Genomic DNA, 20,372 nt, shown 5'->3' with positions numbered 1-20,372 from the left:
ACCTCAACGAGCTGCTGCTGCCAGGCCCAAACCTGGGTGCATCTCTCCTGGGTGTCCTACTGCGGTTAGGGAACATTCAATTTGCTGTCAGCAGTGACATAAAGGGAATGTTCCACCAGGTGAGGTTGCTGCCTGAAGATCGCCCTCTGTTGCGCTTCCTCTGGCGTGATCTACAGAGAGACTCCCAACCTAGTGTATATGAGTGGCAGGTCCTTCCCTTCGGGACTACTTGTTCCCCATGCTGTGCCATATACGCATTACAGAGGCATGTACACGATCACACCCACACAGGGGATACAGTTCGTGAGTCTATCGAGAACCACTTCTATGTGGACAACTGGCTACAGAGCTTCCCAACTCCAGACATGGCCAAAGATGTCACAGACAAGCTGAGGGGGCTGTTAATGGAGGGTGGCTTCGAACTGCGACAGTGGGCCAGCAACATGCCAAATGTTATTGGCCACCTGCCCAAGGAGATCAGGTCAGAGAGTAGTGAACAGTTGCTAAATCACACAAACATGGACCCACAAGAACCTGCCCTGGGGCTGCGTTGGTTATGCCACTCGGATACGCTGCAGTATAAGTCACGGCCGATGGAGCGCCTCCCGCCCACCATGAGGAACATCTATAAGGTATTGGCCAGCCAATATGACCCCATAGGATTTCTCATGCCCTATACTACAAGGGCCAAAGTGCTTGTTCAGCAGTTATGGGACAAAAAGCGGGAGTGGGACGATCCTCTGCTACCCGGTGAATTGCTCACGGCGTGGCAAGACTGGGAAAACGAACTACAATATCTGGACAACATCAGACTGCCTCGCTGCTACGTGAGTCCAGCCATGGACAATGCAGCCAGTAAGCGGGAGGTCCACATCTTCTGTGATGCGTCTCAACGTGCGTATGGTAGTGTGGGATATCTCCGCACAGAAGACACAGAGGGTAATGTGGAGGTAGCATTCCTGACAGCCCGGTCCAGAGTGGCCCCTAAGCGTCAGCTCTCCATGCCGGTTGGAGCTGTGTGCTGCGCTCACGGGCGCACAGCTTGCAGACGTGCTTACTCGAGAGCTCACAGTGGCGATATCGAGAGTGGTTATGTGGACAGACTCCACAACTGTTCTTGCCTGGATCCAATCGGACTCTTGTCGCTTTAAGGTGTTTGCAGGAACCCGTATTGCAGAAATTCAAGAGCTGACTGATAGCCAGGCCTGGCGCTATGTGGAGACGTCAGAGAACCCAGCAGATGACCTCACCCGGGGAAAATCCCTGCAGGATCTCTCAGGTGAAAATCGTTGGATCCATGGACCCCTGTTCCTGCAGCTACCACCCAACAAGTGGCCAGTACATCACTGAGGAGCTGCGAAGCCCACCACCTGCCTGGTTAGCACGGTAAATGGCACCCACCATTCCTTACCTGATGCTCAGCAGTTTAGCACCTTCAGTGACCTGGTGAAGGCGACTGGGGGTACCTTCATGGGGCGGCTGCTGATGCTAAAGGGACTCCTACAGCAGAGGAATTCAAGGAAGCGGAACTCAGCATCCTGCGGTCCGCACAAAGAGATAGCTTCTCAGAAGAAGTTCAGTGTCTGGCAGCTGGAAAACAAGTCCCTTCCTCCAGCTGCTTAATCACGCTGGCTCCAGAATATGATGCATCATTCCAACTGATACGAGTAGGAGGTCGGCTGCGGCGTTGCCAGGATCTGGAGGACGATGTGATCCACCCTATAGTCCTCGACCCAAGACATGCTGTGACCAAGCTGCTCATCCGACAGGTTGACCAAGACCTGAAACACCCTGGTGCAGAGCGACTCTTTGCAGAGCTGAGGAGGAAGTTCTGGATCCTTCGTGGCCGGGAGGCCATAAGAAGAGAGCAGCGCTCATGCTCGGAGTGTCAGAGGTGGAGAGCCCAACCTGTCAACCCTAAGATGGCAGACTTGCCCCCTGCACGGCTCAGGTTACATCAACCAGCCTTCTACTCTACGGGGATTGATTGTTTTGGTCCAATGCAGGTAAAAATCGGCCGACGGAACGAGAAACGCTGGGGCTTGCTCTTCAAATGCCTCACGACGCGAGCAGTCCATATTGAAGTGCTGTCCAGCATCAACACGGACTCCTTCCTGATGGCCTTAAGGAGGTTCATATCCCGTCGTGGGAAACCAGCAGAGTTGCTCTCGGACCAGGGCACCAATTTTAGAGGTGGAGATAGGGAATTACAAGAAGCCTTTCAAACCCTTCATCCTTCTCTCCAAGCCCAGCTGGCAGAGTACCAGATAAAGTTTTGTTTCAACCCGCCTAGTGCCCCCCATTTTGGAGGCTCCTGGGAGCGGGAAATCAGGTCGATCAAGGCTGCTCTGACTGCTACCCTGGGGTCACAGGTTGTCAGTGGTGAAGTTCTGACCACTGTCCTGATTGAGATTGAGGGTATCCTCAATTCCAAGCCCCTCGGCTATGTATCATCCGACGTGGCAGACCCGGACCCGGTCACCCCCAATCTGTTGCTGATGGGGCGGCCAGACCCTTCGCTACCTCAGGCAGTGTATCATGACTCAGAGCTGCTCAGCCGTCGCCAGTGGAGGGCCTGTCAAGTGCTGTCCGATCGCTTCTGGGTGCGGTTCCTGCGCCACTACCTGCCCACACTGCAAACCCGATCCAAGTGGCAGTCGGACACCTCCCCTCTTCAGCTGGATACCATCGTGATGATCGTCGATCCTCAACTGCCACGAGCATCATGGCCTATTGGAAAGATCAAGAAGGTGTTCCCTGGAGCCGATGGACTGATTCGCACAGCGGAGGTCACAGTACGGGACCGCACCTATGTCCGACCTGTAAGCCGTCTTATCAGACTCCCTGCTGTACCAGAAGAAAATTGACAGTGATGGCCTAAATACTACAAATTTGCGGGAGCAAATTTGGGGGCGGCTGTTCTAAAGATTGTATGACAGAGCAGGTGATTTGAGTGGATTCAGCCACTAGGGGCGCTGACGCGCTCAATCAGGCTTAGTGCTGCTGACTGGGAGAGAGAGAGAGAAGAAGAGACTGAAGACGGTGAGAAGTGTGTTTAGCAGGTGGATGAAGTTGACTTTGACACTTTGTTTCAGTTGATCCGCCATTTGTGGTTCAGTGTGCGTCCAGAGAAACGTAAGTTACATTGTTTATTTACTGGATGCATTTTTCATTATTGTTATATTTTGTCTGTTTATAAGTCTGCTAATTGAGATTATTTCTGGTAATTAAGAGTGTATTTCTAGCAGTGTTAGCTATCACCGCTGATGGTTTAAATGGTCATTTATGTTATATTAACGCCACTGGCTATTTTCTTTGTTGTCAGTTACATATATATGTGATATAATATCATGTATATTACTTCTGTATATGATGTGTCATATTTTTCATGCTAATGATAATTAGATTATAATTTGGGGTGTGTGCTATGGTCAAGCATTTGTGAGCTGTTAATTGATGACTGTTATTGTTTTTGGCTTATTCTAGAACCACACTCATACCACCTCTGTAAGTGTACACTGTTTACACTGGATTAAAGTGGCATAAAAGGGATCGACTGTTCCTGCTTGCTTCTTCATTTAAGTCTTGGGGGAACATTATAGACTGTGTTCTAACCGACACACATTCGCGATTAAAAATCAGAGAAGCCAGTCTACAACCGTTAAACCTCCGTCACAGTTTTTTACCTAAGATTCATTTTTATAAGTTTTCCCAGATGGACTGAACACACAGCTTCAGTTACAGAAGTGAAACCTTGCCCCACCTACAACCTGAACTTTCCCCCAACATTAATAATACTAGCAGTATCTGAAGATACTTTCCAGGAATTTTGTACAGGACTTTTGTATGTTCTGCTTTTATAAAGCAGAAGTGAATCCTAAAATTAAAACAGCTTTCATTTGACATAATAGGATTTGGGATAATGCCTGTAAATCAAAGAGGCTGTCACAACCACTTTGTACTGGATGAGCCAGTGGCCAGGGCCAAATGCCAGAATGTGGTTATTTACAGCACATTCAAGCTTGGACTTGGATACAAAACAGAAAGAGCACGAGTTAGCGTGTCTGTCCCTGCTGGCACGTGAGCATGTTCTTTTCATGGGGACGTTTTTTCTTCTTGACATATTGTGAAGCCAACAGGTCACTTCAGGACTTTGGAAACGAGAGATGCTGGCTGATGCTTCTTTAAACTAAAGCTTCATTTGTTGTTGTCGAGCGTTCAAGAGGCTGCAGATGTTCCATCTCAAGCATCACAGGGTAACGTGGTCCAGCGTGTGTTGTGTGATTTAAGTCGAAGTATGCGGCGGGACGACTGACCCCTCGGCCTGTTGCAGCACTTCCTGCTCTATAAAGGGCAAACCCCGCACATGTCCGAGTCAGTTTACTACCTATGACAGGAAGGCCCTCAGGTGATGCTCTGTAGGTGACCTGATGTGGAATTTTACTGCGACTGGCTCACTTCTCTGCTGACTCACTGCTGACTACTGATGCTGTTAATCCTGCCATTCAGTGATGAAAAGAAACGTTTACAGAACTTTTTTACAGGCACGCTGGGTAGGCACACACTGTGATTTGGAACAATATGCATACTATTAATCACTGTGGAGCATGTATGAAAATGCAAAAGTGGTGGGGCTGCTTACATCACTACTTTTTGGGTTTGTTATGGATAGATATGCAACAAGCTGATTCATTTTTAAACTATGGCTGTCATCATCAGCCATAAAAACAATCTCAAGAAGAACTTCAAAAGCAAAAATTGGCTTTATTAAAAGTTGGGTTTTGTTTTTGTAATGCGGGCATCATTAGTTGTAATTATCATTATTAGCAAGAGCCAGTAACAGTACTGCTCGAGGATGAATGGATACCGGCTGTCCACGATCTGACTTTCAATTTGAAAGCCGTAAGTTTTGTCATGTCTACGTTGTTTTACTGTTTACTTTGTAAGTTTGCTGTTGAATTGGGCGTCAGCATGTTTTTTGTCTCGGGCTACGTCAAACTAATTATTTGAGAGACACTAAACATGAAGTCTCATTTGAAGCCAACTACATAAAAAGAGTATGAGGTTGGATGTTGCCGACTTCATGTCATTTTTTTCATATTGCTATTTGTATGTTAACACTGCAGCGCTATGTAAGCTAGCCTTAGCTTTGTTGTTTCATGGAGTGTATGTGTTGCTGCTGTGTGTACATTGACTTTAAATATGTGCCCTTAAAATGGCTGTGTGTGTGAGAGATACATGGTCAAACAGCAGGAATTTATTTTCTTGGCAAGTTTATTAGCACCCAACTTAGACCGTAGAACAAATTTGTAATATTAGCGGCCCACTGGACAATGACGTTGTGACTAATACAGATCACACTCCCTCTCTAACTTGTGTGGTGGTGAGGTTAAGTGATTTAAGGGGGGTTCTTGTGGCGATATTCATGATACAAGTGCAGCTAACTGGAACTGCTCAGGCCTGTGTGAGCTGACCAATCAGAGCAGACTGGGCTTTATGGAAGGAGTCTTAATGAGGAATGGACTTAATGAAATATTTCAGACAGAAACACTATGATTTAGCCCACTCTTCCTTAAGGTAAATACTTCACTGCAACAATGGACAGTATCAGAAAAATTTGACGTGATAGGCATGTAACCTATTATATACACCAAACAAAAAGGGGTGAACCTGAAATAAGCATAATATCTCTTTAACTTAGACATATTTCATGTCGTTAGTGAGTCTCACTACAGTGAAAAAGTGTAACCAGGCTAAGATTCTTTTATACTTTATTGCCTGACAGATGCTAAAAAAAAAACCATGTACTCTCATATTCGACAATAACACGTGAGTGTACGTCAGAGAGAAAGAGCTCAAACCCAATGCACAAGTATGGATGCCAGTTTTTATTCCAAACACAGCCACCACCCTGCATGCCATTTCCTGAATTGCCTTGGCAACCGAGTCAAGTGTGTAAAAACCCGGTGCCAAACTCTGGCACTAATTGATCACTTACAGCCAGGAAGGAGTGAAAGCCAACAAGTCGACTGCGATGCAGCCGTGCACACTTGGAAACCAGCACTCCCATTACTCCACAACAACATGTAGGCCAGTTCATGACACAATTTCAAATTCCTTTCACATCCATTGTGTGGTAAATAAATTACTTTCAGTGCCTGTTAAGCCACAGTTGATCCAAGGACAGATATGAACTTCGGCAATGGAAAACACACATGCCTGCAGCGGTGCGCCCTGACCCACATCCTTTTCCTTCTGCACATCCTGTGAAAAAAAGCGGAGCGAGGAGCCACACTTAGCCGCAGGAGGGAAGTGAGCGCTCTCGCAGGTGTTGACAGAGCTTTACATGGGGATTACATGAGACAGAACAAAACACAGGACTTCTTACCTTACTCCAGAAAGCGATTCACCTGCCTAGATACTTGTGAAAAGGAAAGTGGACTGAATTTCATTTTAAAACGACACTGAGCTGAACTACCTTTTGACGTGACATATTTGAAATGAAACAGAAGAAGAAGAGGAACAGAAGAATTACAAAGAGCACTCACTATGTGTTTCTGTAAGGAAATACAGCAGGGTCTTGGAATTTCATCCCACTGACACTGAAGTTTTCTACAGTTCCACGCACTGCCCCATAAAGTAAACTTTACTCTTACCATGATTTCACTTGACATCATACTGCAGCTGGATAATGAGCCCAAACACACCTAAAAGCTCTGCAAGAACTACTTGAAGACCAAAGAAGACAAAAGGAGTCTTGGCCGACATCGACTTTCCCTCCATGACAGGTTGAGCGCATGCTGTCATCAAAGTCAATACGGGTTAAATACCAAAGTCACATAAAAGTATTGATACTAGTGGTCCTAGACTGTCCAATCCTACTGTACAGTACCTGATGAATTCCCAAAATAAAACCCAATAAACTCCTCAGTGGTCAAGATGAAGCTACCAATGTTGGTTATAAAAGAAAGAGTTAGTGCTGATAGTTATAGAGCAAAACAAAAGTAAGATCATTTTCTACTAATCTGACGGAATACTATATCCTTATCCAGTACAATCAGGTCTTGCATTAAGCAGTGTTTTTTGAATGATAAGATCTGACAAACGAGCACCTTCGATAAACAGGTGGTAATCATCAGGCCAAAATGAGAAATCTACAACGATAGACCATATTTAGACCACATGGCGTCCATTTTCCTCCCGACGTCAAGCTCGAATTCTGCGATAATGTTATTCTATCCCAGCACTGATATAAACATATGTAGGGAATAAAATCGTATTGGTACAAATTGCTCTTTCTCACCGCTTCCTGATTGCTCAGCAACCGAAAAGATAATGAAAATCTGGAGGGACATTCAGCCATATTTCAAGGAAAAACAACATATTGTACAGTCCGGTTGCTAACGTTAGCATTTAACCACTTCCTAGCTAACATCAATGTTTGACTACATCCCCCGCTGTTTCACTTCCAGGCTTAAATAAATGTGTCCAAGATGTACATTGAAATTTTTGAATTAACCTAATTAACACTTTCAAACAGTAGCTAGAGAGAAGTTAAATGCTAATGTTAGCTGTTGAATAACAGTAGTTTATGGTTTATCAAATATGTTGGTTTACCTCGACATGATAACGACACAATTATTGGGATTTCCACCCTGAACACTAAAGTACAATGTATGAGCTTCCCCCCTGAATATGATGTGAAGATGGCCGCCGTGTGAATATGGACTATTTTGTGAAATTAAAATAGTTGTGAATATGACCTGTAACATTTGTAGAGCAAGACTCACAGAAAAAAGTGGGATTAGTATGAGAGTATTTTTCTGCATCGAGCCGCACGGCTCAAATCTGTTTTGCATCCGTGCTGTTTGCCGATGATGTCGTCCTTTTGGCCACGTCGGTAATCTCTGGTGTGCAGTCGAGAGGTTTCCTGCAGAGTGTGATGGAGTCACGATCACAATCACCAAATCCAAATATTTCTCTCTAACTTTTATTGCCTCACTGAGGTGAGCAGAGATTTGCTGTTAGACACCAGCAGGACAGTTCAAAGCCAAACTTTATAGCCACATAATCTGAATGTTTTTGTAATTTAACGTTTGCATCAATGTTTTTCTACTAACTTTGGTTAATCACCACTTTTATACCATTCCCACAATAGTGATTGTGATGTTTATGTGGTTTACTCTGCCACTCTGAAACCTGTTAGACAGATGGGCTTTTAAGGAGCTTGAGCCTATAAACCTTCATCATCTAAAGTTTAGTAGTTTTGTCTTAGTAAAGATTAGTTTGCATTTGTTTATGGTAAACCATGAATACTGATGCCAGTCTTACAAAGGCACCACTCGTGTACAGCTTCATCGGTTGTCCCCCTTTCTTGCCCGATGTGCAGGGCACTGAGAGAATAACGCTGCAGTCGCACATGTGGTCTGACCTGTCCATTAAGTTTTTATAAAGTGCGCCAGCTCCCCATAAATTCAAAAGGGGGGTGATGAAAATGTGTTTTATTTTTGCTATTTTGGACGAAAAGAAATGGTGCAATATAATCTTTGGACTCAGCAGCGCACCATGTAAGGACATATCAGTCTGAGGGAAACTGATGAAAAGCACCTGGTCGTAAGTGCAGCAGACAGACAGGTTGTCAGACTGTTCTGGTGCAGTGAGCCAACATACTGTGTAAGCTCTCGAGGTTCAAACGAGGCCTAGCCATACGTGGGCAGACACAAATCTTATTCTGCTGTATGGCTCCGTTCATGGGCGTGCACAGTGTTTTTGTTTTTTCTGTGGGTTCTGGACTTTCATACACAGGTAAACAGCATTTGAGGTCACTTGGAAAACTGGTGGAGAAACTCTGTCTTCAGTGTTAACGTCTGAATGGGCAGAAACAGAGATTTTTTTAGAAATGTCTGCATCCTAATTGGGCCTTATCAGGGCCCAATTGACATGGGCCTCTCTCTTGTTCAGACTTCATCTCGACCCTGCACAGCTTGAAAAGTTTCAAAAGTCAAAAAGCCTTTTCCTCAAGGTTATAGTTCTATTGCTCATGTGCCACCGTCAGCTCATCCCACCAGACCAATTGGACAGATGGGAATTTAGTGTCCAGTGTTTGGATAGCCTCACCTTCCTTGGCAATCCTGTGTATTAGCAAGATATCTTACCTGGTATGACAGACTTTTCTAGACAGAGCTACAAAGCTTGTCTTGACAGAGATAGCTTTTTGTTTTAAAAACCCCATTTCCAAAAAATACCTGTGTACGTGCGGACTAGGCATATGCTACATTTCCATATTCCGAGTTGGACAGAAAACTCTAATTTGTGTATCATTTGAATCATTCGCAGGTAGTGAATCTCATCTGTCTAGTTAGAATGATGCTATTATATCATTAAGGTGTAAGAAGGTGTAAAGGTGTTATGTATAGAAATTACATTTCACATTCACTGATTTTATTTTGATCATACTTTTTTCTAAGCACAGGAATCACATATATAATTAAATTGTATATAGATTCCAATCTGGATAATTTTGGATGAAAACATCAATAAAACTACATTTAATAAGCAAGTAAAATAAACCACATCAAAGTGTATGTTCAAGTTTACTGGCTCTGTACGTCAAATGTTCTGTCTGTACTGATGGGTGTTGTTTTAGTTGAAATTACAGACTGAACATAAGCTAGTTAAGACTTGTATTCCCAGCACTAATCACACTGTGGAAAAGACAGAACAGAAAACTAGTGTAGGAAAGTACACCATGTAAATCTACAAACTGTACTCACTGTACGCTGCAGTCAGGCCAAGAAAATCACCCGATGATAGAAGATGGTGATTTACAGTAGATTTATTGGTGGATGACTTAACTAAAAGTACATGTAGTTCTCTGTCCTGCTCACAACGAGGAGGGGGAATGTAACTCTTGACTGCTGCTGGGACTGCCCATTGTTCTGAGAGTCTGTTATGCCACAACGCCAGTAGTCAGAAAAATGCCTCATTGAAGTGAAGGCCCGTTTGTCTGACAGCCTGTTATCCCAAAAAAACAAAAGCCCACTGCTCCGAAGGCCCGTCGTTCCAAAACTGCCCCCAAAAGGCTTCGGCCAGCAATGATCATTGTAGCAAAAGTCAGGCAACCTTCATCGTCATAGTTGGGTGAATGTGATCATCATAGAAGTGGTAATACATTTGTGGTAATGTTGTGAAACTGTTGCAGTGTGGTGAGAACTTGGTAAGAACATCTGGTCTTCGGATCAACTGGAATTTGTTTTCAAACTAACAGGATGTTGGACAAATGGGTATCTGGTCCAATGTGCCATTTTTCGGAACAGTGGTACTGCAGATGTTAAAACTTATTTTGTTATCAAGAAATCAATCCTATTAATATAACAGAACATCATTAAGCTCTTTTCCAAGTTAGCATCTGCCAGAGCTTTTAGTCAGTCTGAAAACAGCAACGAATTGCCAAAGGAAACAGAAATGTTGCATCACAGAGGAGACACGTCTTCCTGCACAAATAAAGGATAAATAAATGGTGGTCATCTCCCTGCTCAGTGACTGTCTGTCAGTGCCTACTCTGCCTTTTAAAGACAATCAAGTGAGAATATTCACGATGATGCCGATTTATGATTATCCTGATAATTGTGTTTTTTTAAATTGCTATCATGATAAAATCTTTTTCTGTCCCGTAAATGTAAACTAACCATGCTAACATGGTAATGTTTAGCAAGTAACAACTGCTATGTTCCGCATCTTAGTTTTACCTTGTTAGCCTGTGAAAATAAGCTAAGTAGCCCTAAATACAGAGAACAGTTCCGGTTTCCCCTGAAGTTTGTACAGTTTATCCTGAGAGAAACAACATTGATTCATCCGAGGCTTCTCACGACATCACTGAAAACGACAAATGCATCTGATGTCACTAGTTGAAAAGTCAGAAGATCACAAAAGAACACCAAAGAGGAATCAGATCCTGCGTTGTCCTCCCATGTTGTAAAACTGCAGCTGTAGCTTTTAAATTTTTATTCGTTGTCATTCCTGAAGTAAAAAAACCTGTGCGTGCGTCCATGTGTGCGTGATTCCTGGAAGACGGCACAGACGGGATGACCAAAGTTCACTCCTATAGTTCAAAGCGCTGGGTGTCTCAGGATGAAGTGTTTTGTCTATGACCGATGGGAGGACTCATGAAACCTCAGCACCCTGCAGTGTGTTGCTAAAGACGCTCAGCTGGCTGTCTTCATAAAGCAGTGCCGTCTGGCTGCACACGCCTAGTAATGTGCGCCACAACAACTCTGGGACCATGTCACGAGGTCAGGCTTGTTTTGGATGCTTTCTGTATGAGCATGAAGCGTAATCCCTCATGCAAATATTATACGTCCACTGTCCAATAAGTAGATTGAAGATCGCTCGTGGTTTGTCGTAAAGCTGATCTCTGAAGTCTGTGCACTCAGCGGGGATGAAAACACTCTCAGGTCGGCTCACACCGAGACCATAAACTGGAGTAACACTACAATCTATCACATGACAAGCTCACACATTTAACCAAAAGGTACTGTAATACATTATCAACCACTTTGAAGGGGACAGCTGCTCATTAGGCCACATAAAATCTATCCTTCAAGTTCAGGTTGTTGACAGTGTGTGTTTTTTAGCCGCGTGACCAGCTGGTGGGATTTAAAGTATCGCTGTTAATGCTAACGATCCTCTTTGTTGTGGCAAAATTGGTGTAACTACAAATCTGTAAAGGACTACATCAACATGTGTGGGTTAAATCCTGATTTCATTTAGACTATAAGACTATAAAATGCAAAAACAAGAAAACGGAACTGTGGAAACCAATGACGGCATCCATGCTCCATATTGCTGTTCACTTGTTCCAGTATCTGTAGACTCTCCTCAGCGTTTCCACTGCCGTCTCTCAGGGGGAAATAACAGCAGAGACAAACTAATCTCTTGAATCATATGTTGTGTTACTCAGCCGTCGGGCTTGTTGTTGTTACAGATTGACAGGGCCCCGGCACCTTGACCCCCAGGGTTTCCCGGAGTTTGACTCACTGCCACGTTGTAATGGAGTCAGCATCACATCACAGCAACCCCAACGCTACAGCACATTTCCATGGCTTGGCAGGAAAACCAGCCATCAAAGCAGGAAAACCACACTTGCTCTCTTGAGTATTCCAGTATCTCAAAAAAAAAAAACCCACAGAGCGGAGGATCCCTTCCAAGCTGCACCCCGAAAAAGCGAGGGAAAGACCGTCCAGAAAATCATGGAGGTGAAACATCATAGCGGGGCCAGTCATCTGGTCTTTAAGTTGCTTTGTTCTGGCAGCGGTCGTCTTTATAACGGCACCCCTGAGTAGAGACCGGTGTCGTCTTAGCTTTCTTACTAACGTTAGTTTTCTAGTAAGGCTGCATTCAGGAATCAGATGGTTGTTCGAGTTGGAGGATACAAAAGACAAGAGTTGTGTTAATAGTCAATAATTATCTCCATATTCTTGGCTGATGCTTTGCAAACCAAAAGTCTTGAGTTCTAGTTTTCCATGTTGAACACAGAAGTCTGTGAGGAGTGGATATTGAGGATTTGTGGTTTAAAGGCACCTTAAAAGAGCTGTGCTGAGCGAGAAGAGTAACGTAACGATTATTGCTCTGGAATGGTGGAGGGAGTTCTGGGTGACTGGGTCTGAGAGGCGAAACCAATGCAGAAGTGCCCTTAAATATTCAGTCGTCCCCATCCGGTTTCAAGTATAGATATGATTGTGTGTAGGCTTATGAGAAAATGACCCTACTTCTCACTTGATTTATTACCTCAGCTAACATTTTTTTATTGAGTTCATAGTCTTTAATTGCAAGTTTCAAGTCTTTTTTAATGGAGCATGATGTTCATTCTTGGAAATGTTGGTTCCATTAGGAGTACAAAGGGGCAACAAAGCGAGGTGTGCGTTAGGGTGTACCTTACGATTGTCAAATCACAACCACTGTGTCACCAATCAGTGACTTTATGGCGTGTTTATACTTTGTCATTGGTAAAGCAATCATCTCTTTTTCAATCAAGTATGTAAGGATCAATAGTCGGCATCCTTAAAGTCAATTTAACCTCATATGAAACAAATGAATGCTGCATCAGTGACCATCAACATTATATTATAGAATTTGCAACTTGTTTTATGCAAGTAGGTCGACATTTGGTATTTTTGAACCTCAACGCTGGCCCTTACTCTTACAAACTGCTTTTACTACAAATACGTAATCCTTTTCACGCTTATTTCCTCGGACATGTGTTTGCTTGCCTTTTTTTTCATTACTGAGACCGATATTAGCTCGTCTCCATGCATTCAGAAAAGTGGTCCAGCACATGTTTAGCCTGTAAATGAACTTTTTTATATTTTTGATAGTAGCTGGCACAATATCACAGTTACGTTATGTGTCTTCTAAATCATCCTTGGGATCAGCCATGTTCCTTATTAAGTGATTCCAACTTTGTGGCTTATTCTGGTGAGTGGATATTTAAAGTTGTGGTTTCAACTAATGAAACACTGTAAGTCAGATCTGGTTTTCTTCAGCGATGATATTTTTTCCCCCCCAGTACAGTGACTGTAACCTTTTCTCTTCAACAGTTCTTTGAACAAGCAGAAATGATTTATACGCAGGTCCGTAGATCAAAGTAAACGTTCCCACTACACAAAGTTATGTTTTCCAGATTACGTGTGAGAAAAGGACTGTGACACCTCGAGGTTACTCGGGTAAGAAAGTAATGAGTACGCTTGAAACCAACACGAACCTAAATTTAGTGGCACCGACGATTCGTTTATTACTTCAAACTGCACTTTTCAGTCACCCAGAGGACAATCTTGTTCGTCCACGTTATTCTCACAAAAGGTTTGAAGTTTCACATGATCTTGGTAACCTTTGCACTATAATCACAAACAGACACTTTGCCTGAGGCCCTTTGCTAAGTACAGATGTAACTCAACATGGCACATTCAGCTATTCAGAGCAGTAATGAGAGTTGCTTTTATAGCAACACAAACTGCTCTCCCATGGCTGTTTTCTTTAAAATGTATACTGTATGAAAGCTGTCAATGTGTCATGTGTTTTTTGGAATTGTTGGCGCCAATTTAAGACATTTACAGATGATTTACTGTAATAATAGTGTGATGAAGCTGCGGTATTATTATTATCCTCATCTGCTAATCGCTTGCTTCTTTTCTGAAATGTAACCACACGTTGCAGCCACCACATCTGCTTGGTAGCATTGCATTTCTGGCTTGTCCTCCCGTTTTTAGCGGTGGTGCCAATGCATCGGATTATGCCCTATAGTTGCCCGAGTAAACACACTGACCTCTTTGGTTGTTGCAGCTCCTCCTCTCAGGCCGGCTGTTTCTCTCGTTCTTGGCTCACAACGGCAAAGTGCGACCAGAAATCAGCCTCACAGCGAGCAGCAGCTAACCAGCTAACTCAAGAAGAAGAACAGCAACCAAAAACGTCTGCAAACCGGGGAGACAATGAAGTCTGTGAGCGTCTTACCATCCAAGCAGAGGATTATCAATCACCAACAGGAAATGATTGTAATTGCCATGAAATGCATTGTTGAAAAAACAATGAATGAATGAATGAATGTACCTGAAAGTCACACTAGAAGCCTTCACTGTTGTGTTACACGTTCCACCTCTTTTCCCAGCAGAATGCTGGCATATACTCAAAATCACACACTCGGGGACGTTCTGCTATCATAGCCGTTCATGGTGACGGCTGGTGATGGCAAGCAGAGAGACTCACGCCCTATATGTGTAAATGTAAAGCTTCAGTTTGTATTTAACAATGAGGGAATCAATATCTGCATTATTTTTTTGTATTTTATGCACATTAACTTCTCAGAGCTCCAACCCTAACATTGACTTACTACCAAAATTGCTACTATTAGTGATGTTTTGGTGAATTTTTTTATTCTAATATGGTAAAAATAATTAAAAACGACACAGAGAAGAAATCAACAGACACAATGATGTGTCCCAAATATGATATATACTGTATAGTCTGACCATTTTCAGGTTGTATGTATTTCAAAATGATGCAGCTGTGTTTACTTATGACATGAGTCAATGTGTCACCTGAAAAGATGCAAAACAGAGTGCATGTTTTGAAGTCAGAACGTACAAAATCTCAACTTCCCTCCTTTCAGTTGTCAAATTCAGACTTCCACTGGAAATCTTTTCAAAAGCAAGACGGATTCATATCAACTAAACCAAACCTGCACGACTGATAAAAAAAAGAGGTCAAGCTGAAGAACTGGCATGGAGTGTGTAATAAAGTGAAAAAAATGACATGAATCATTCACGGGCTGAAGGGGAGCTGACAGCATTAAGCACCTCGACTCTACTCGGTCCAGACCAGACGAATACTTCTGCTCTTCCCAGCGTCTCTACTCTTCTCCGATATTGCGCATTTCTAATCCCTTCTTATTTTCAAAACACATTCTTTCCATTTCTCATGCCAGCTTTGAGGATACCAGGATGAAGAATACCGATTCAAGGCCAGAGCGTGTTTGTGCAACTGCACCGAAGCCTCGTGTTATGATATGTTATACAACTCAAAGTGCCTTTAAATTATCTGTTAAAAAAAAAAAGTGTGCTCCAAAGACGATTATTTATATCCCAATGAAGGATTTTTGGATCTATAATGCTGGTTGAGAATTCCAGCAAAATTCATAGTCTCCACTTTGCTCTCCTCTTGCTAACTATCTGATGTTGAGTAGAGCAACATATGTCAAATTATCCATGACACGATGTGGCTCTGCACCAGAATATTCATGTTTCTAATGACGGATGATCCATGTCCGGAGAAAAAGCCGCCTCTAAACTCATATCCTTTAAAACTCTCCAAAACCGTTTTCAAAGCACTACAGGCATCTCGCATGTGATCAAAGGCCTTTACATCCCTCACAGAAAAGATCAGGGTGCTTCCGTCACCTTAAATAAAACCCTGGAAAATACTGGAGTCTTCCTGGAGACACGAGGGATCCCCTCCTCCACCCTGTTCCCACCATTTGAACTTTTTCATGCCTAAGCTGCAGGCTTTTGTCTCCTAGCCCTCGGCTTTGGGACTAAAGCAGAACAGATCATACGTCTCCATTATCACTAAATTTCAGTCGTCTGTGAATTTATTTCAAGATCTTAACACATCCATAGATTATTCTACAGAGCTCTGGACGAACTTCAAGTGTTGCTTGACTTGTGTCAGTGACAGCAGACTTCCATATATCAAAGCCTATGTCAGTACATTCATGTTTGTGTTCAATCACTGTTATGTATTTATATCATTGCTGTATTATGTCCTCACTGATAACTCGGCCTGATTGCAGGCTGATGTCACACGGTGTTGTTTTGGAGAAGAAATTCAATTCTGATATCCACAATATTAATGCAGCAGAAATATTTTTTTTTTCTTTCCATAACTGATTAAACAATTTGTTCCTCAGAGGAAAATAAGGACCCCAGAACACTATTTGAAGCTAGAAAGGTGGCAGGGTCCGCCAAATATAAACAAAGTCAGTTATGTGTCCCCAGCCTCCAGTGAATACTAACAGTCTATCTTTGAAAGGAGGAGAACCTGCGTCTTCTCTTGGATGAGAGGCTCGTGCTTGTGACTGCATACGACTGAAACCTTAAATTGCGTCCTTCTCGACCGACCGGTTGCTTTAGCTAGCTCAGTTAGCTAGCTCAGTTAGCTAGCCTCTCGTCCATGAGTAGATGCACGCTTCCTTATGTGCCGCGATACAGTTGGTGGGTGTAGTTTATAGTTCCTACATGAAACTGCTTCTGCTGTCGAGTTTTTCTAATGTGTTTATGTGTCAACAGTCGATATCTCCAATACCAGGCAACTCACACCCAAACAGTCTAGATGGATAGAGAGCTCTACAGGTAAGGGGAAAAAATATGTATTCCCGATTTTAGGATGAACTGTTCCTGCTATGTGACATATGGAGAGTTCATCTTAAGGAGATTAACAGTCATCTGAATTATGGAAAACTTCGTTTGGAAGCACTTCTTCAAACTGAACATCAGCACACATCTTTCCTCCCATCTTGGTTGGAAAAAAAAAAAAAAAGCCAGAATCCTCTGTAGACCGTAAAAAGACAAAATATGGAAAACGACTTAAAATGATCGGCTTTAAGAAATACAGAGATGAGATGCCTCAGAAATCCTTTCTGCCTTTCATTAGACGCACATACACACACATACACACACGCGCCTTTGTACCAGCACAACACCTGGCGCTGGAACACACAAAGTGCAGAGATAAACCAGAGCAAACTCCTGTCCTTGATGTAATCGTCATCAATACGTGTGTGCAGGTATGAAAGACTTCCATCAACCGAGGCTAACGTGTGTCTCCACCTGTCCACATGTGCGTCCTGACCGTGCTCGTCGGTGAACATGCCCCTAGCGTTGTTTTATGACCAGTTCTGAGCCTCCCAACACCTGTACAATAAATCACCGGCCTACTCCTGTAGGTGTTACATAACCCAGCAGGGGTTTACTGACGCCAAACACGGAGCTGCCTGCGGTGGAGGCCTGACACGGGGCCGGCTGGACGGAGCCGACTCGTCCTCTATGTGGGTGGGTGGCATGGTGGTGCTTCAAAAACGGATAAAACATGTTTAGGACTAACAAAGTTGTCCAGAAGAAGAGATTAACGTTCCTGTGATTTCTAACAACTAAGTGGCTACGCTCTTAAAATTGACTATACGCTATACAAAGTCAAAACAGCACAGTTAACATCTGCCCTGTGTACACTGTAGTGCATTCTCAGGAGTTTCTCCAAGATGCACCTGGTGTCCGGAAACGCGACTGAAATAAAACGGCTGTGTTGTTCCGTGTTTGCTGAATGTATTTGAGTTGACTGCTATGAATTTTTTATACTTTATAAGGCAAAAGAGATGCTGCATTTTTTCTGGCTAACCTGGAAGCTAGCTTGCCCTTACTGCACTATACTATATATACTTTACTATAAAACTGATCAATCTAGAAGTCGGAATCGTTAAAGTAAGAACAGTTTGCAACTGAAGTCCGTCTGAAAAGGAGGAGTAGTGAGTGGACGAGTCTCAGTGTTCGTAGACGAGTCCACGCGCTCGCGTTTTAGTGTGGATGTAATACTGTGCTCATGACGCCTATAGCGACCAGAGCTGGTTCCATTGCCCAACTTCCTGGTTCTGGTTGTGGTTCCTATTCCGGTGCCAGTTCCCAGCACATTTCATCACTGGGTTTGCTTCAAATTCGCTGTGCTAGCTAGTGTCACAACACCAACACTCCCCCTGGTTCTCAGCTTCCAGTCTGGGCAGAGTCAGCCAACAGGACTGCTAGCTGCACGGCAAACTGAGCTAACTAGCTAACAGCAACTACTGGCCGTTACGTAGGTCAGTGGTCCCCAACCACCGGGGGTCCGTGGGTCGTTTGGTACCAGGGCCGCAGAGAAAGAATAAATACATTATTTTACTTACGTTATATTGACGATCATACTCAAAAAGTTGTTTTATTTTGAAAAACAGATTCTCTTTTAACAACATCCGTCTGTTCCTCTCGGCGCGCTTGACACGTACTTGTTTCAGTCACGGACCGGTATACCCTAAAAAATCAAGCTAGCTGAGCTTAGTGGAAAACAAACGTCTTCAGAGAGCTAGTTTGTAAAGAAAAAAGGAAAAAGCCCAAAGATGAGACGGAAGAAGAGGGAGATGGACAACTGTATTGAAGTTGGCTGTTTAAGTGGCTGAACTGCATCTGATACAGTTAGCTACTAGCTGGTGAACCAAACACAAACCAAACACAAGTCAAACATCAATTAGCTGAAGACATATCTTCTCAGGGATTAGAGAAGACTGAAATAGAACAATAATTGCTCCTAGATTTGTAAATAACAGACTGTTGGCTTTCCCGTTAACCATAACAACGAAAGCTTGGCCAAAGAAAAATGATTATGTGGCTAAAGAAAATTCCCTGTATTGCTGCCATGTGTTGTCCATGTAAACATCATTAGAACAAATGGTTTGTGGTGTCGGGGACCTCCACGAACTTCATATTTTGGATTTTCGTAAACAGATTTGAGAAATCCTTCGAAATGATTCAAACTGCGATTAGGGTTCCGCAGCTGGGATGCAAACCAGCTGGAGTTTCCATACGAACCAAATAAATACGTGACACAAAGACGGAGGAAAAAGTGATGCAAACACAAAGTTAAATAAGTCGCAACGTGAGGGTGACGCGAGCCCGTGAAACGCGGTCACAGTGAGATGCCAAAGTGTTGGACAGCTGATGTGTGCGCAATAACGTGAGCGCTCCACGCCGCGCTCGTGTTCTTGTGCAGGTTCCATCGCTTTTCTGCCGAGGCCGTGTTGTTAGAGAGAGAACTTCCAAGAGCAAGTTTTCAGAAAGTCCCTCGATGTGGAGCCAAGTGTTAATGCAAACCCTTTGACTCCACGGGAGGGAGAGCGAGACCAACTCTGGCTGATGAGCAGCGGCGAGAAGCAAAACCCCTCCTGTCTTCATCATCCCCGCATGAGATGTACAGGTTGGGATCACAATGTACAGCAAATCGAATCATCGTCTCTCGGGAGGTCCGGCTGATCTCTTTTTTTGTACCTTGGCTTTGGCAAGAGGGCAAAAACAGACATGGGGACCACCGTGCTCGCTTATGGAATTCTTTGTAGCATGTTGTTATTTGTAAATCATCCTAAAATCACTTCCCAGCAACACTCATTAGATCAGTCAGCTGTGAGTGATTGTTGACGTGTGTGTGTGTCGAAAGATTTGGCTCCACTAGTGCAGTGGGTACAAAAAAGTGCACCAGGTAGCGCCAGATCTTTGTGGAAGAAGTCGGAAAAAGAAACAGCAACATTAACTTTCCTAATCCTGCAAATGTTTTATCTCGCTTTGCAGTTTTGAGGGAAGATGTTTAAATCAGAGGAGAAACAAAAACAAACTGTGCGTCTTCATGAGTGAACGAACCGGCTGACCCTCAGGGACGACACAATCTCATACTGCTTTACTTGATTATTCGGTTACGGAAAAAAAAAATAATAATTCTGAGCGTGGATTACAAGGAAAAGCATGCTGCAAAATGTAAAAACACATTTTAATGTCGCAAGTTCAAAATCTCCTATTTCACCGACGTCAAGGGCTGGATGAACTTCACGCTCATCACGAATGAAAAAAGAATCGCTTGGAGACCAGAGAAGAGCTGAGACTCTTACGTGTGTCTTTGTGTGGTAACAGAAGACCCACCAAATTGTTCTGTACACACTGGGTAAAGAAAGACAGTTTGGCAGACTTTATTGTTCCCTCTCCGCTCAGCATCTCTCTGCCAAATCTTCCGGCTGGCGCGCGGCCTATTAAGAGCTC

The 20,372-nt window shown here is 43.5% G+C and overlaps 1 protein-coding gene across 1 annotated transcript; it reads left to right on the top strand.

The window, feature by feature from the left end:
- The first annotated feature begins 107 nt into the window (after nucleotides 1-107).
- On the top strand, nucleotides 108-3,552 carry LOC115594703 (uncharacterized). The gene is made up of 4 exons (XM_030438910.1): nucleotides 108-1,007; nucleotides 1,153-1,279; nucleotides 1,453-3,223; nucleotides 3,487-3,552. The coding sequence occupies exons 1-3, from the start codon at nucleotides 108-110 to the stop codon at nucleotides 2,865-2,867; spliced, it is 2,442 nt and encodes an 813-aa protein (XP_030294770.1). The 3' UTR covers nucleotides 2,868-3,223; nucleotides 3,487-3,552.
- The last annotated feature ends 16,820 nt before the right edge of the window (nucleotides 3,553-20,372 follow it).

This window comes from Sparus aurata, chromosome 13 (assembly GCF_900880675.1).
Source record: "Sparus aurata chromosome 13, fSpaAur1.1, whole genome shotgun sequence".
NCBI lineage: Eukaryota > Metazoa > Chordata > Actinopteri > Spariformes > Sparidae > Sparus > Sparus aurata.
Note: the sequence above shows the minus strand (reverse complement) of the source record. Positions and strands in the feature narration are given on the sequence as shown.

Excerpts from the sequence above, each read along its gene's own strand:
- LOC115594703 (XM_030438910.1), top strand. The coding sequence starts at position 108 with ATGTTCCACCAGGTGAGGTTGCTGCCTGAAGATCGCCCTCTGTTGCGC. Across the intron at positions 1,008-1,152 it reads AGCGTCAGCTCTCCATGCCG|GTGTTTGCAGGAACCCGTAT; the intron begins GTTGGAGCTGTG and ends TGTCGCTTTAAG. Across the intron at positions 1,280-1,452 it reads ATCCCTGCAGGATCTCTCAG|GCGACTGGGGGTACCTTCAT; the intron begins GTGAAAATCGTT and ends GACCTGGTGAAG.